This window comes from Cydia strobilella, chromosome 20 (assembly GCF_947568885.1).
Source record: "Cydia strobilella chromosome 20, ilCydStro3.1, whole genome shotgun sequence".
Lineage (NCBI taxonomy): Eukaryota > Metazoa > Arthropoda > Insecta > Lepidoptera > Tortricidae > Cydia > Cydia strobilella.
In genome coordinates, this window is record NC_086060.1 from 8709832 (window position 1) to 8726889 (window position 17058).

General features: G+C 35.4%; 1 protein-coding gene across 5 annotated transcripts in view; it reads right to left on the bottom strand.

The window, feature by feature from the left end:
- Positions 1 to 17058, bottom strand: part of LOC134750478 (serine/arginine repetitive matrix protein 1-like) — a 38785-nt gene that overhangs the window by 14449 nt on the left and 7278 nt on the right. For 2 of the 5 annotated variants that reach the window (XM_063685646.1, XM_063685650.1), the window contains exons 1-5: positions 12582 to 12941; positions 10570 to 10676; positions 8281 to 8402; positions 7296 to 7490; positions 5291 to 5390 (exon numbers count right to left, since the gene is read on the bottom strand). In XM_063685646.1, coding sequence (XP_063541716.1) covers positions 5291 to 5390; positions 7296 to 7490; positions 8281 to 8402; positions 10570 to 10676; positions 12582 to 12713 — 656 coding nt within the window. In that variant the 5' untranslated portion in view covers positions 12714 to 12941. The other 3 variants (XM_063685648.1, XM_063685649.1, XM_063685651.1) reach the window with 3 other exon arrangements.

The window sequence follows — 17058 nt, forward strand, 5'->3', positions numbered from 1 at the left end:
CAATGAAGTAACATTAAAGATTCCAAAGTGATCATTAAACGGGCTTCCTCTGTAGTTAAGAGATTTATGCGGTAACCATAGCCGTATTATTCCAAAACGTCGTTAATAAGGTTTGAACTAGACTCTCAAAATGCGTTTTAGAAATGAGGTCGGCGGAGGCGCTCGGGCGGCATTTTTTATTGCCCGTAAACGACATCTCCTTCTCATTGATTTTTAAACTTGTTTTACATGCGTTAAAACAAACATCTTGCTTACTTGTGGTCTTAGTGCCTACTTGAGCAGGTCAACTCCGTCAACTACGGAAACTTACATTCATGGCATTTTTATGATGATGACATTTACTTAGAAATAAGACTTATAGGACTGGGGACGGTTCAAAATGACTCGTCGACTTGAGTTTGGGATATAAAATGACGTGTTTAGCGTTTAAAAATACTTTCCCTAGACAAAATAAAGACGTTATTGAGCGTCGTCAAAGGTTGGCCACGATATCGCAACTATTCCGATCACTTATCGAGGCGTGTCGATGTGTATCATTATATAAATACGTCAGAAGTGGGCCGACGTCACACTGTTACGCCGGCATGCTTTGGGTATAAATAGCGTAAACGCCATGTTGAGGTGAAATGTTTCGGCTCGATCTGCATACGATTTTGCGCCATTTGATGTATTAGATTTCTTATGTTATTTTTTTTATAACAACTCGATCTGGTAATAAAATGCCCGTGATTTTTTGTGTATATTCTTATTGCGTGGATTTTTTATTTAATAACTCGAAATGTAACAGAAATAACTAAACTGCTTTAATTTGGGACATATACAGATTTACGTTCTTTTTTGTGCCTAAAATGTAAGAATATTGTTGACACTCCGATTTTAGATATAATTAATTGACATAGCCCCACAACATTCCTGAGTATCCTTGAATTTCGGGAACATAACAGTTTTCTGTGTGTATGATCCATTTGTCGTAACTACATAACATAATCGTAACCAACATCTAACATGAACATATCAATGTATGCCATGTGGGCGTTTCACCTTACCACATGGCGCTTACGTCCTAAACGTAATATTAATCGATATCGAGTAGGTACGTGTCTAAAACCGTCTAGTGCGTGCGGGTACTGAGAATAATGCTCGGTTTAGTCACGGTTTTTCGAAAGTCATTGGACGATACTTGTTGGTTACGAAGTTTGGATTGTATTATGACTTTTAGATTCGCGATGTTGACGAAATGTTGGTATCTATCTAGGATCTGAAAGTTACCTTAGATCAATTACTTCAAAGGCATGGACTTAATTTGAGACAAAATAGGATTGTATTTCGTAACTTTTAACAATGTATCTACAGTATTCATTAAGTACAGACTACGTCAAAGATATGTTCACCTACACCTTTGCAATAAGACGAAAAATGTGTACGATGTCTATGCAGTAGACGATGTAAGATGAGATTTTATACATTTTAATATGTATGTATCATTAACCAACAACTTTAAAAAATTTGATACGCGCCACAGCCTCAGTTCTATCAAAAAACGCGTTGGAAATCGAAAATAGAACAGGTTTTTTGTGTCGTCCTTAACGTGGCGCGGTATCAATATCCTAGTAGAGATGAGTCACCGCGTGATCATGACTCACTGGTAAGGTGATGGAATCCTTTCAATTGAACAGTGAAATGGCGAGTGATTACCTTTGTATTTACCTATATTGACAGTACTTTTGTTTCATATACAAGTGGTTATGGAATTTCCAAAGTTATTCATACGTTTGTCATTGTACAGGCAAGGGGAGAAGGTGAAATTTGTGTTATCTTTAGAATTTTAATAGAAGCATTCAAAATAACCTAAACTCGTTGGCTAGAACTAAGTACTTGTTTTCTTTTTTTTCTTCCTACATTATTCTTATTATACTATGTAATTCTTACTATATTGTGTAGTTCACAAAAAATAGAAACAAGCGTTGAAAGATAGTCTACAAATGCGCGACGAAAACAACTTATGTCATGTGTATAAGTTTGAACAAAGTTGGCTCAAGTTAAAGCACGGAGTAGGATGGAGATGGCAAGTGGGCGTTCCCGTCTATCCGACAGTTAGTAGCGACCGACTCACTTTATGCACAGACTATGCTCAGTTGTTGTGTAAACTTCATGCTCGAATGACATTCACGTCGTACGTACGCTCGTCTAACAAAAATTGATAATTAAATTTAAAATGCCGTATTGTGCAGTATTAAGCTGCAGAAATCACAGCGGTTTAAAAAATCTTTCACGTGGAGGTATTTCCTATCACCGGTGGTTATTTATTTAAATATAATCCGATAAATACGAAAAATCTGTTTCTTTTGCATTATTTACGAATGTTCGTTAAGTAAATCTATATTTTATCAGTTAGAACTTAGAGTTCACAATCCTTTGTCACTATTCTTTACGTTTATCTGGAATATTCGCTATCCTAAATGTCAAATAACTTCGCTACTCAGATGCTGCGCAATGTCGATATTTATATCGATAAAGTTAAAGTTACGATATTTCAAGTTTGATGTTTGGTTCGGTAATAAATTATGATTTTAGACACGTTTCTAATTATTATTTGGGATAATCAATGTCTTAGTAAATATGGCAGCTCTGGTCATCAAGCACTAAGTTAAGTCGGGGTCATTTCATGGCAACCTTTCAAACCTTCGTATTCTTTTACATACGTTTTTGTTTTTTACACCCATCATATTTTCATCGTTAATATAATTAGACTAGGTACTTAATGCACTTATGCGTACAATGCATGCAATGTGCCATGAATAAACGTTTTATATTTTCTATTTCTTTATTATTAATTATTGTAGGTCACCACAAGATGCCGATATTAAAAATAAATGGATCAATGCTACTGGGCAAGAAAATTAGTTTCCGCAAAAATATAGCACCATTTGCTAGCAGCATTTCTTAGAGAAAGATTTCTGGGGATAAAATTGCCATACATCTCATCTAGCGTCCACACGCCTAAAACTTAGTTACTAATTTAGTAATTATTAGTGACATTCGGGCTCACTAAATTAATAAAAAGTGTTCCGTACCACGCAAACTAGCGTCAAATATTGGAATTTTGCCGCCCCCCTTCCTGATTTGATAGGTCACAATCTTACAATCAAATCAAGTGGGATCGATGAGCCAGTTTCATGTATGCTTTCACACCATACAATTAATTTGACAATTTAATCAGGTTGTCCCGTCTAGATTGGCCTTAAATGCTGCTACAAGTAAATATATTGTTAAAGACGAATACTTACCTATGTAAGTAATTGCAGATTTGTGATTACAAAATAACAGCAATACCGAGTTAATAGACCTTTAAAGAACTATGAATTTATCTGTTTGACTTTAAGATATATTTATGATGGATGGTAGTGGTCATCGCTTGAGATCGAGTGCAAACCTGACTCTCGCTGTGCCGTGTAACAAGACCCGGTCATATGCGAAGTCTTTCACAGTGCGCGCTGTACAGTTGTGGAACAAGTTGCCATTATCCCTTAGACAGTCCCAGTCGGTAGCATCACTCAAGGGAAAATTACATAAGTTGTGGCTTTCTGATGACTTGTGTTGTACTTAGTTGAGTACTAAGATTATTTATTTAGTTGTGATAATATATATATATATGTATATATATGTATTTATGGGTATATATTTGTGTTTATATGGATATGTATTGTATATATATGTTTATTTTATATTCTAGATTACAGGTTTTAATTATTTACGTTTGTAATAATTGAACCATAATTTACTTTCTGTTCATAGTGTTCGTTTGTCTATCTTGATCTGTTTATTGTTTCATTCTCAATTGCTCAAAGGTTGACTGGAAGAGATCCCTTATAGGGATAAGTCCGCCTTTGTACATTGTATATATTTATGTTCTTTTATTGTGTTTGTAATCTGTCTTATGTACAATAAAGTGTTTACATACATACATATTTAATGTTCACATTAACAACCTAGTTGGTCAATTAATAAGAAACAAATTTCTAGTTAGATATTTGTTGTACTGTACTACATATTATTTTTCATACAATCACGATTATCACTACCTATATTATAATCATAAATAAAGTATCATCTAAATGTGTTAAAACATACGGTAATGAAATATCAATACCTAACTGAACACACAAATATCGATAAAACACTCCGATTACACTGTCCCCTCCCTATATCGTCGAATGGAAAGAAGTTCCAACGGTTAGCTACTCGCAGGCGTGTAGAGGTCTCGAAAACACCAGTGTAACGTGACCGTGAGATCCGTAACAAACCATGCGTAATTAGACCTTACTTATACTGGTTTTTTAGCCCTTTTCTCGCCTGTAATAAGTAAGTGATTTTTAAATTATATAAAATAACGCCATCTGGTGTTGAGTAGTTGTATTAGGTGAACGTTGAGCGAGCTTTTGTGAGATGAATGAGATAATGAAAGAGTCGTATGTCATATAGCTTTGACATTATATTTTAAACCGTCACTCATGTAGCCTACAGTTGATATTCGTTCGAGAAATGTCCACCGGTAATAACTTTTTGGTATGGAAAGTTGCTACGAATCAGAGCAATTTTGTAAGTGTGTGACGTATTTTAACGTGGCTATGAATGTGTGAGTTTAGCGACACTGGTTTTCATACTAAATAGGAGTCATTTCACATCCACTAGTTTATTAATTCGTGAGTTAAAGCATTGCATGAGTAATCTTATATCACTCATTCATAAACATGTCGGTTTTACATCAGAACACTTTAGACTGCAATAATTATAGCTGAGCTAAGTGAGCTACGATGATTTTAACTTGGACGTGGTTTGGACTGAATAACTTACAAGATCAACCAAGGTAGATCCTAAAATAAGTACATAGTTGGTATTTAATTATAGTTCGTTGGTCCTACTCGTATATTCAGACATACTTTTTTTTCAAATTGTTAGCTTAAAAATCGTCACTGCGCTTGTAAATCCGGCCGGCATGTGTTCGATTTTGAAAACTGAAATTAAACCGTGAACACGCTACTTTCCTAAGCGGAATTTACCAGCGCAGAGGATTTTTTTAATGTTTGGACACCCTTAGGCATAGTGTGATGTTAATCAATGGATGAACGCTTTTTTTTAAAGTAAAAATGTCCAAAATCAACTTACATTTACCGACAAAAAAATCCTTACATCCTTACTTTCAATTTATTTCAATCTTTTAAGATTTTTGCGACTAAACTTTCGACGTGACCCTGTAACACGAAAAGCTCGCTTAAAAACTAGCACTCACCTATTGAAATACATAAGTACGTAGCCGAGTGACTCCATGTCGTCCCGTCGCGATTGCTCGATGCCGAGATGGGCGTTGATCGACGCGTAGCGAGCGGTACCTGAAACCGTACAAAACGTCACTAACAACTCTTGGGAAATTTTACCGTTAGGGAAAACGAATGGTTTACACGTTTATAGACTGATGTTGGCGAAGCAATGTCTGAATCGAGTTTTGTAATTTAGGTTTAGGAAATAATTAGAGGTTATGTAAAATATTAATGGTAGGGCTTATACTTTGGCAAGAAGATTTTCGGAATGTCAGTTAAGTCTTAACATTATCATGTGATTTTAACTTAATTACAATTAGAAAAAGTAATTTTACATGGGCGTGTATTTGAGATTAATGCGTTAAATTACAAATTTAATATTAATATTTTTATGAGCAAGTTTCATAAGCTAGGGGTTCATGGCGTTAGCCGCGATAGGTATTAAAGACGCCGGTTCGAATCCGGCCTCCACCACTGGAGGGCTTCATCACTTTTTCTTTAATATATGACATCTATTACAGTTTTTAATATTTTTATGAGTTAAGATCACTTTATTTTTTAGTTCTACTCCACATAAATATTTCTATGAAACATTTCTGATTCCTGAATAGCATAATAATTGTTCACTGCTGTATTTTTTACTATTTGAGCTGGGTATGTGATCTTTACTAATGTTTAACTTCGTTTAAATAATCGTTATTCATAATTGGTAAAAGCACTATTAGTGACATCCCCACTCCAGTCTATAAAACAATGAACCCGTCTAGACAGCGTAATCGTGCGGGGTGCGAGGGGTGTACTGCGCGCACCCGAGCTGCATACATTCGCCATTGTTAGTAACTCGGTACACTTCGAAGTCGTCGGTCCACTGTATACTTTTTAGACTGTGCCTACTTGTAAACCACACGCTATATTACATATGTAACAATACTGAGAATAGTAAAACTGTCAATCATCCATAGCTCTTGTGAATCGACTTATACTTAGAACATTTATCGTCACATCGCATGTTACCGCAGTCTTTTTATACTTCTCCAATTTAAGTGATTGAGTATTTGTAACTTATAAAAAGCCACCGCTGAAAGCCACGCATCATTAGGAATCGATCTATTTACTAGTAAAGCCTTCCTCGTAACCATGGCGACAGAGCTTACACGCAACATAACGATTTGTTGTTATTAGAGCCGTAAGGGTGCTGCGATGGGTGGTGTGGGTGTGGATTTCTTAGTCATGAAAGTGGGGGAAACTAAGGGTTGTCAGTTTTTGTATATACCTACAGCCTTTTAAAGGGTTGCTGTGCCAACGGTAAACAATTTGAAATGATTAATGACATTTTATTGTAAATTGTATTGTATGATTAACTAACAGTGTCAGGCTGAGTTAGCCTGAAATACTTATTTAGGTATGGGATAGAGTGAAGGTAGTCATGAAAAAAAAAAGAAAAATTATTGAAAAAATCCGTTATGTTGAACCTGATCACGATTTAAATATGAATCATTGAATAATTTTGTGTGGCCAACAAACAACACTCCATAGACTTAACCTGAAGAAACTTTTTTATCGATCATTTGCATCCTGCCCTATTTGGACAATAGCCCATGTTTACTTCAACTAAAATAAACTGTTACAACTAATACATAAATAAACAAATATATACCTGTGACTCGTCTTATATGATCCATCCAATAAGTGGGTAGTAGTTGGACTAAGTCAATTTCACGAGGCCGCAGTGGCGGTACCCACCAGGAAATTGACCGGCTTGATGTCATGTTGGCTTATCATAAACAAGTGTGACACTCACCAGTAAGGTTCTTGTCCTCGCGGTAGGAGATGTGCGCGCGGGAGCGCAGGTCGCGGAACTTCTTGGCGAGGCCGAAGTCGATCATGTACAGCTTGTTGCAGTGGTGGCCGATGCCCATCAGGAAGTTGTCCGGCTTAATGTTGTGTTGGCTTATCATAAACAAGTGTGACACTCACCGGTAAGGTTCTTGTCCTCGCGGTAAGAGATGTGCGCGCGGGAGCGCAGGTCGCGGAACTTCTTGGCGAGGCCGAAGTCGATCATGTACAGCTTGTTGCAGTGGCGGCCGATGCCCATCAGGAAGTTGTCCGGCTTGATGTCGCGGTGGATGAAGCACTTGCAGTGGATAAATTCCACTCGGCCAAGCATTTGGTCTGTTGATGTGAAAAGAAATTACTAACATGCCTAAAATGAACGTGAGTGGGTACAAATGGTACAATCCCACGCAAAACGACCGCCAACTTTGTAAGCAGGGTCACTGCCAACTAGGCTAATTATGTCATAAAACTAACGTTCAAGCTAAAAGCAGTTTCATATTTTTTTTTTTAAAGATAACAAAAAAATTAAAATTGTATTTAATACATTAAAAAAAACATATATTTTTAAATGCCGCATTTTGGATCTCTTAATTAATATTAGTTAAATTGACTACCTAGATTATTTTATTATCAATTTATAGTATACACATAACACAGATTGACAATAACATATCCAACATTGGCCTCTCTTTGTCTACATTATTTATCTTTCACACAAAAAATTAATGTTTATTACATAAGCAACTTATTATTATTACACGTTGGGAAGATGACATAAAAGGAACAGCCGGCAGCACAGACTGGATGTCATTAGCACAGGACAGGGACAAATGGGCAGCACTGGAGGAGGCCTTTACCCACCAGGGATTCATGTAATTAAACACTAATTTTAAGTTTGTTTTATTTTTTCAAATTTATATGTAACCGTTTTTACATCGAATAAAGGGCTTTTTTATTTTTATTTACATAAGCAACTTATTGACGTGCAAATTGATTTTTAGGTGAATAGGCTGTGGCGGACGGACGGACGGACAGACGCACGAGTGATCCTAAAAGGGTTCCGTTTTTTCCTTAAGATACAGAACCGTAAAAAAGATGCAAGTCCACATAGCACAATGATACAAACCTGCCAGCATGAGCACGGTCTTGATGGTGAACTGGCGCGAGCAGAAGTTGAACAGATCCTCGAGGGACGGACCCAGCAGGTCCATCACGAGGATGTTGTGGTCTTTCTCGTAGCCGTACCATCTGAGACAAAACACATCATTAGACTATTGATACCGGTACCGAGTAGACTAAAACTAGAATGGTTCAACCTCTTGTCTGTCCTGCCTGTCTGACCGAATTTTAAGACATTTTTGTGCAATTTTTTCGAATGATTATGTCTGCAATTTGTAATTATTAAAAGAAACGCAAAGATGATGGTTATTTTATCAACACAGTAAATAATGTACAGTCAAGTGTAAAAATATGGGTGCACACATTGTACTCAAAAATATGTCCCATATCTCTTATGTCAGCGAATTAAGAACTATGGGACATATTTTTGAGTATGATGTGTGCATCCACATTTTTACACTTGACTGTACATAAAATAATATTAATTTTGATAAGTTTTTTGCAGTAAAAAGAGAATTGATAGTAAAAAACCTTGGGAAATTTATTTTTTTATAAATCAATTAAAAAACTAAGATGATATTAATGACCATAGCAAAAAAACAATTAAGTATAGTATGGTATCTTAGGTACAATTATTTACAGACATGGTTAGTAATGCCGAAAAATGCATAATCAGTACAATTATATTGATTTATGATTATTATGCACTAGGCCTGAGTGGCCTTCACAATTTCCCATGCAGATTCTGAAAGTTAGCCTAACCTTGGCACATTTATACATTGTCAAGATTTTATTTTATATTAACATTGATTCAGCCGTTGTTATGGCCGTTTATCACATTTGGGATTCTAGAACCCAAGTGCGAGTCGGACTCGCGCACGAAGGGTTCCGTACCATTACACGAAAAACGGCAAAAAAATCACGTTTATTGTATGGGCGCCCCACATAAATATTTATTTTATTCTGTTTTTAGTATTTGTTGTATAACTTGTACAGCGGCAACAGTAATTCATCATCTGTGAAAATTTCAACTGTCTAGCTATCACGGTTCATGAGATACAGCCTTGTGACAGACGGACAGACAGACAGCGGAGTCTTAGTGATAGGGTCCCGTTTTTGCCCTTTGGGTACGGAATCCTAAAAACTAATTCTTCAGAAATGTACTTTTCTCATTCATTTCATAATCTAACACCCTTTTAGCACGTAAAACGTCATGATCATTAATGTAGGCTATCTAAGCAGGATGGCTATACCTAACTTAATACAAGTTATGTCTGTACTGTCTAAAATGAAAGAACCAACACCTTGTAATATCATGGTTGCAATAAACGATTATGATTATGAGTTACAACAATCAGAAGATTTCAAGTTTGAATAACCGAAAATTGTATTGGCTTAACGAGGTTACCCTATCTTATGTTTAACAAAAAAGATTCAAGTACACTTTAGACACTGAACAAAAGTCATCAGTCATCCTAATTAGTCAAGTTAATAGTATGATATTTATGATACTAATGGCCCAACATACAGGCATTCATATTATTACTAATATACTAATAGCTATAACTAATGACCTGTGCTTGATTGATAACCTACTTGATAGCACAGCAGAGTATTGTTGTTGTTAGAAAGTTCCATTATTGGGTGAATATGTTTGTTATATTTATATGACTGTTATTGTTTTCATGTGAGTTATTCTGACGAACTTATTTCATATCAAAATAATCGTCATCATGATAATATTAAAAGTAAACAATACATACAACAAAAAATGGATTATACAAAACACACCCCTTATGCTAAATTCTAACACGTAATTTTACAAACAGAATTAGAAAATCATTGTGTAACTTGTATACAGATAGATAGAGATGTCTTTACACACATGATCTAAGTTTCACAACCCCACCTCACATCAGTTTCAGTCATGGGTCATTCCACAACAAAAGTAATGCTAATCCCATTAAACATTTTATTATTATTAACTAGCGACCCGCCCCGGCTTCGCACGGGTAGTTCAACAAATTTACACAAAACCCTTACAAATTAAACATATAAACCTTCCTCTTGAATCACTCTGTTTATTAAAAAAAAAACCGCATCAAAATCCGTTGCATAGTTTCAAAGATCTAAGCATACATAGGAACAGACGGACAGACAGCGGAAAGCGACTTTGTTTTATACTATGTAGCGATTATAAAAATGATCTGAAGATAAGTGATACTTTGTGACTTGGTTCATTTGCTAAAATAGTAAAATATTTGATTCAATTCTATTAGTCAAAAAGCCAACTTACCTTATGTGTGGTATCCCGATGCCCCCTTGGAGCATCTTATACACTCTACTTTCATAGAGGAGTTGGGGGTGTCTCGCCTTTATAGATTCTACCTTCACTGCTACCTCCTACAACAAACAAGACATTATTTAGTTTTATTATTTATTTTACTTTATTGCACATAAAAAAAGAGTACAACAGGCGGACTTAATGCCACTATAGGCATTCTCTGCCAGTCAACCATAGGGCAAAACAGAAAAGCGTCAAGTAGGTGCAGTGAGAAATAAACAAAAAAACTTAACTTTTGAGCGAAGTAAAATTTCGACATAAATATAAAATTTATTACTTAGTATATAAAACATACAGATTAGTCATTAAGTGTTTATGCATAATATTAAATGAAAACAACATTCTTTATGCCTCTTTGGTACAGATGAATAGAGATTATAAAAATTGCATGTTTTATTTTACACATGATTTCCAAATTGGCACTTTTGTTTAACTGCCCATGAATAAAAACTTGCCAGGACATATGCAATTTAGATTTGTCACAAATGTCACAATATCATTAGCAACATATTTAGTTATAATAATATGATTTAACCATTAACACCCAATTAGTGCACTTGATTGTCCCCAAAAAGTAGAATTGGCACAACATAGTCAAAGTAGGGACCTGCATATTGTAACAATTTTACATATCCTCTAGCACATTCATTGCCATCATTGCCAAAATTTAGTCATATAAACATGTAGTACAATGGTCCCAACTATCGGGTCGTCCGGCCTGGGAACAACACCATAAAATACCGAATAATGTGCTAGAGAACAAAACAGGCCAGGACAAATGCAATTTTGATATGTCAAAATAGAATGGAAGCTCTTTTATAGGCTTCTGGGTGGTGGCTAGAGGTTAATATAAAATGGCATTTATTTTAGAATGTTTGAATTAAGTTTGGTAATGGTAACTTAACTTTTACCTTTTATTATGATAATAGACAATCTAGACCTAAACATTACTAATAAAATAAAAAAACTAATCATAAAATTGAAATTTCTTAAAAGAAGCACAAATCCACAATAAAGACAAATTCGTGAGGATGGATCCTTTTCATAAACATCTGAGTAACAAACATGTTTTGCTTCTATTTTTAAAGGCCCATAAACTGGTTTTAAACCCAGACAGATGTTAGTGACAGGACACAAGCAATTATTAAACCAATGGTCCATGGAAACAGGAACAACTAGCCATAAAACCTGATCAAGCATGACAACTAAGTACATAAATCAATGTATAAAGAATCAGAAATGTCTGGGAGTATTTGAAAATTTATCAGTGCTGTGATTTGAGGGCTTAAGAAAATGGAATTCCCTCGGTTGGTATGTTTCATGGCAGTAATTAACACATTGAACACTAAATAACAAATACGAATAAATGAATGAACTACAAAAAACCTACAGCTAAACAAGACAGTCATAAACAACTTGGTTTGTTGCTGGGATTTTTTTAATTTTCACACTGATAATGATTGAATGCTGAAAATGCTGAAAATCTGAAATATTTTGGAAACAAAGTCATTCTTATGCAGATTCTGACCCAATTCTCTTGTAAACTATGATTGTGCAATAACAAAACACTAAACCTACAGGTTTTCGTATTGCGATATGTAACATGACAAAACATGTTTCTTGGATGACTAATGTGGAAAATATCACTAAAATTATGAGAGAATCTACGATTATAAAGGGGATTGTGTTACTAACACAGTCATTTTTGATGACAAAGGGCTTTACAAGTTTCGATCGAGGCTCTGGGCATATTGTGGTAGCCCAAATAAGTTACGTAAATCAACCACTGAGACTCAGCTGTATAGCACATACGACAACAGTGTGTCATCAAACACCCAAGTTAATACGCCAAGAATACGCCCTACCCGCCATCTTCAAGAATAAATCATCGAAATACTAACAGCCTGACATAAAAGTTAGCCATGTACGAAGGACATAAAATAATTATAAACTCGGAAATTTACCTCTCCATCGTTGATATTTATTGCTAAAAATATGTCTCCGAAGCTTCCACCTCCGATTTTGCGGACGACGTTGTATTTATTAGCTATAATTACATGTTTCCTGGCTATCAACATGCGTTCGAAGGTAGCCATTTTCTTTTGCCTTCATCACTCGTAGTCACTAAATTTATAAAACGTCCATCACACCGAGCAGATTTGTCACAACACTTTTGTAATTTAGGGTTTGCAACTATCGAAAAACATAATACGACGTAGAAATACTAAGGAAAAGTGCATAAAATCATTTTTAATCAAAGTCTAGAGACAATGTCGTCAGCCTATCTACCGTGACGTCACAATGGCAGTGATGCCAGCTACAAGAGAAGCAAAAAACCTACCTGTATTGGGAATGTTGCCATATCATCAGTATAAAAAAACCTACCACTTTTTGTAGATATCAGCTGACTTTTCAAACTAAAATATACCATTTATGAAAAATTCAATTAAATTATCTACTTCTTGAATAAATAAATTGAAAAATTTCGTTAAATATCATTTGCGGAATGAACATAAATATCATTCATCTGTTTCTAGCAAAACACGGGAGTTGGGAGTGCGAGTGGGACAAATGATTTATTTTGGAAAGCTAACTGAACGGTATCAGCACAGACCTAAAATTTATGCTTACGCAGGTATCAGTATCAGTACGAATAATGCTACTAGTATAAATCTATCTATACCTACTGCATCTGCAAGTGATGTGTCAAACAGATCTAATCACGTTTTTGTGCTAATATTGGCATTTATTTTTCATCTAACGGGAAACTATCACATTTTATCAACATATACAGATCGGTATGATAAAGTAGAAAGATGTCAATATCAACTACAATGAACATCATCATCTTCAAATAGAGGAATGTGGAGATTTATTACTTTAAAAAGCAAGAAATCACGAAAGTAGGTCACAGATCTACTGAAGCATTGTAAAACGGTTTTTTTCTCAGAAATAACAAAGTATAGCAGGTACCCAAGCATTCCTAGTTGTAGTGTCTGTTTTAACTTTTAACTACAATGGTGGCAAACAAGCATATTATCACATGATGGTTAGCAAACACTAGCTTATGGGTGCTTACTATAAATGGGAAAATGGGTCAGACGACTGTATATGTCTCTCTGTCGCACTAATATGGAAGAGTAATACAAAGAGATTACCGTATTGTTTGCTACAGAGCGAACAATTGGCATCTTGGCTAGGCCCCCTGTACCTGTGTCTTTGCGCTGTACTATCTCAATGACATGGCAAATTATTGTGAAAAATATATAATTTAACTGCTTCTTAGGGTTCCGTACCCAAAGGATAAAAACGGGACCCTATCACTAAGACTTCGCTGTCTGTCTGTCCGTCTGTCACCAGGCTGTATCTAATGAACCGTGATAGCTAGGCAGTTGAAATTTTCACAGATGTATTTCTGTTGCCGCTATAACAACAACTTTTTTTTTTAAATCTGGTTTTTATGGAGGCTTTGGACACTAGGTGAACATGTCAGCCTCATGGGTGCTATCATAGTTCCCTACTCAAGGGAGAGGTCAATAAAGTGGTAAACACTGATTGCTTTGTCCAATATAGGCTCTGCCAACCAACAATTGATCTGTCCATTGTGCATGGAGCCCAGACTACCAAAAATTCTTTTTCTCAAGTCCGAATTCCGGACGCATTCCAACAACACGTGAGACAAGTCATCAGTCTTCTGACAGTTTGCACACAGTGGTGACGATTTAACACCCATCATGCACAGAAATTTGTTTGTAGGGATGTGTCCGGACCGGACTCGGAAAGCTGAGACTAACACTTTTCTAGAGGTTGGCAGAATCAAACCAGGGTATCCACAAGGGTCTATCTTGGATTGTTCTGTACCAGATTCCAACACCCCTTGATAAAGCTTGTTCTCCAAAATGGTATTCCCATTTCTGTAAACATCTTTTATTAATTCTGGGAATTACTTCACTTGAATATGGTATAGAATCGAGTACAGAGCCATCCATTACAGCGGTTTTAGCAAGATTATCTACTGCCTCGTTTCCTACTAACCCTATGTGGGAAGGAATCCACTGTATTTTAACAACCCTATCATTACAAATAAACTCATGAATCAACTGTAGAGCTTCATATGCAACAGGCATGCCTCTTTGTCCATAAACACAACGATTAAGGTGTTGAAGTGCACTCTTTGAGTCAGATAGTATTACAACTGGAGCACTATTAGCTAGATTATTAAAAATAGAATAAAATAAATATTTAAGTGCGGCTCCCATACAACAAACGTGTTTTTTTGCCGTTTTCTTGCGTAATGGTATGGAACCCTTCGTGCGCGAGTCCGACTCGCACTTGGCCGGTGTTTTAACAAGTCTGCTCTGTTATTTCAACACTTTAAATTCGCGTCACTTGAGAGTTAGCAACTAACAACCACATTTCTGTGATTGTTTCAAGTGGATACTTTCCAAAGTGCATAAAGAGTGCAACCTATACATTACTGAATTATTCATACAATGGAAATCCGAGCTGATTAATATTTAGCTTCAACAAACTTTGACATTCATTGCAATTTGTATGTATACACCTTGAATAAGAATAAGAATTGTTTATTGCCACATATCCAGAAGTACAAAAGAAAATAAAACTTGGGCTCGAGTAACCCAACAGATTCTAACCATGCAGTGCTGAGGTCATTATAATTTATTATTTCTCTTTATTAATTAATTTATTATTATTATTAAAGCCTTTATTATACGAACTGTTAGAGATAAGGAGTAATTTTTTTTAAATGTCATACAAAACATAAAAATTTGTCTAAAAGGGCCTCTGCGCTGTTGGCTTCGGCCCGCGCATGCCTCCTAAAGGTCCGGGACCCTATGGTCCCGAGATATGGCAACAAACAAATACTAATAAATGCGGTCAAGTGTACACCTTTAAAATCTGTCGGGTTATTCAATACCACAGTGTACAGAATATATGTGGCTTTCCATCAGAGAAGGGTCCTTATGCTTCATCTGCAATAAGGATCTTTTTATCAGAATCTCTGTTGTAATTTCAGATGGAAACATCTTATTGCACTTGAAGCATAAGGACCCTTCTGTGATGAAAAGCCACATTGATATTATCAATTGCAAAACTACTACTTACTTTTACCTTACTTATTACTTTGTGAATTTGCAATAAAATATTGAGTATTGAGTAAAATTTAATTACAACACCAGTTAATCACACTTACATCACAAAGTCTGTGACTTCAGGCAAACTATGCGTTCCTAGAATTAATAACTACTACGGGGATAGAACCCTTAGGAAAAGAATTCCATATTTGCTTAATAGTTTGCCCGAAGCCATAAGATGTGAAAATAAGAAGTCTAAATTTAAATCTATGTTAAAAATACACTACTACCTCAATATTTTGTAGTAATTGCACTACTATAAAATTAAGTTAAGTACATATGTAACTAGAGACTGATGACCCCACAGTCAAACTCTTTATTGAGTTTTGCGGGGCTATGATTATTGTATGAATACTCTGTATTTTATTAAATAAATAAATAATAATAAAATAATGATTCTTGTCTACCGGATTTTGAAAGAAATGAATACTTATTTATTTATGTATTTTTTTTATTGTCTAAAAAACACTTTTTTCGTATCTCGATGGCTGTGAAAGATCTTACATATACAACATCTACATATTTGGGTTCGTCTTTGATGTCTCAAAAAAATTGTCTAAGGTTTTAATTTTCACAAAAGTTATGGCCAGAATACCAGTTTTTTGGCCTAAAATTGTTCAACTTTGATGCCAAATATTTCGAAAACAATGAACTTTGAAGTAAATATGGGATACTATATTGCTTAAAGCCATTGCTGTTAATATGATAAGCTACAAAAAACATTAGAAAACTAAGGGATTTAGATCGAAGGTCATTGGGGCATGGGATCCCCTTAAATACATAGAAAACATCCACAACTTAAGAACAAATATCTGTGCTCATCAAGTCATCACACAAATAAATGCCCTTACTGGGATTCGAACCCAAGACCATCGGCTCTTAGGCAGGATCAACTCATTACCCACTAGGCCAGACCGGTCGTCATGTCATCAATAAATTGACAACCTCCAATTACTTTGTGATGGTAAGATTTTCTAAGATTCAAGTACCTACCTACACCTTAGAACACATCAAGTGCCTGTTACAAGTGATATCATTATCATTTAACATTGTATTGCATAGACAGTTTTTGTTCTTTTCGCGAGACACTGGGAAAGTTTATCTCACGCATCTGTATATAAATCGCATACTGTAGGTAGAAACAGAATGTATCCAAATGACAATAAAAAAGTAAATTCATCAACGTATGGCTATTCGAGTGGTCACATGAGCACTTTTAACTAATTATCGTCAGTAAAATATGACACCTGCAAAGTAACATTTTGTTTTCGATGCTTTTGCTAAC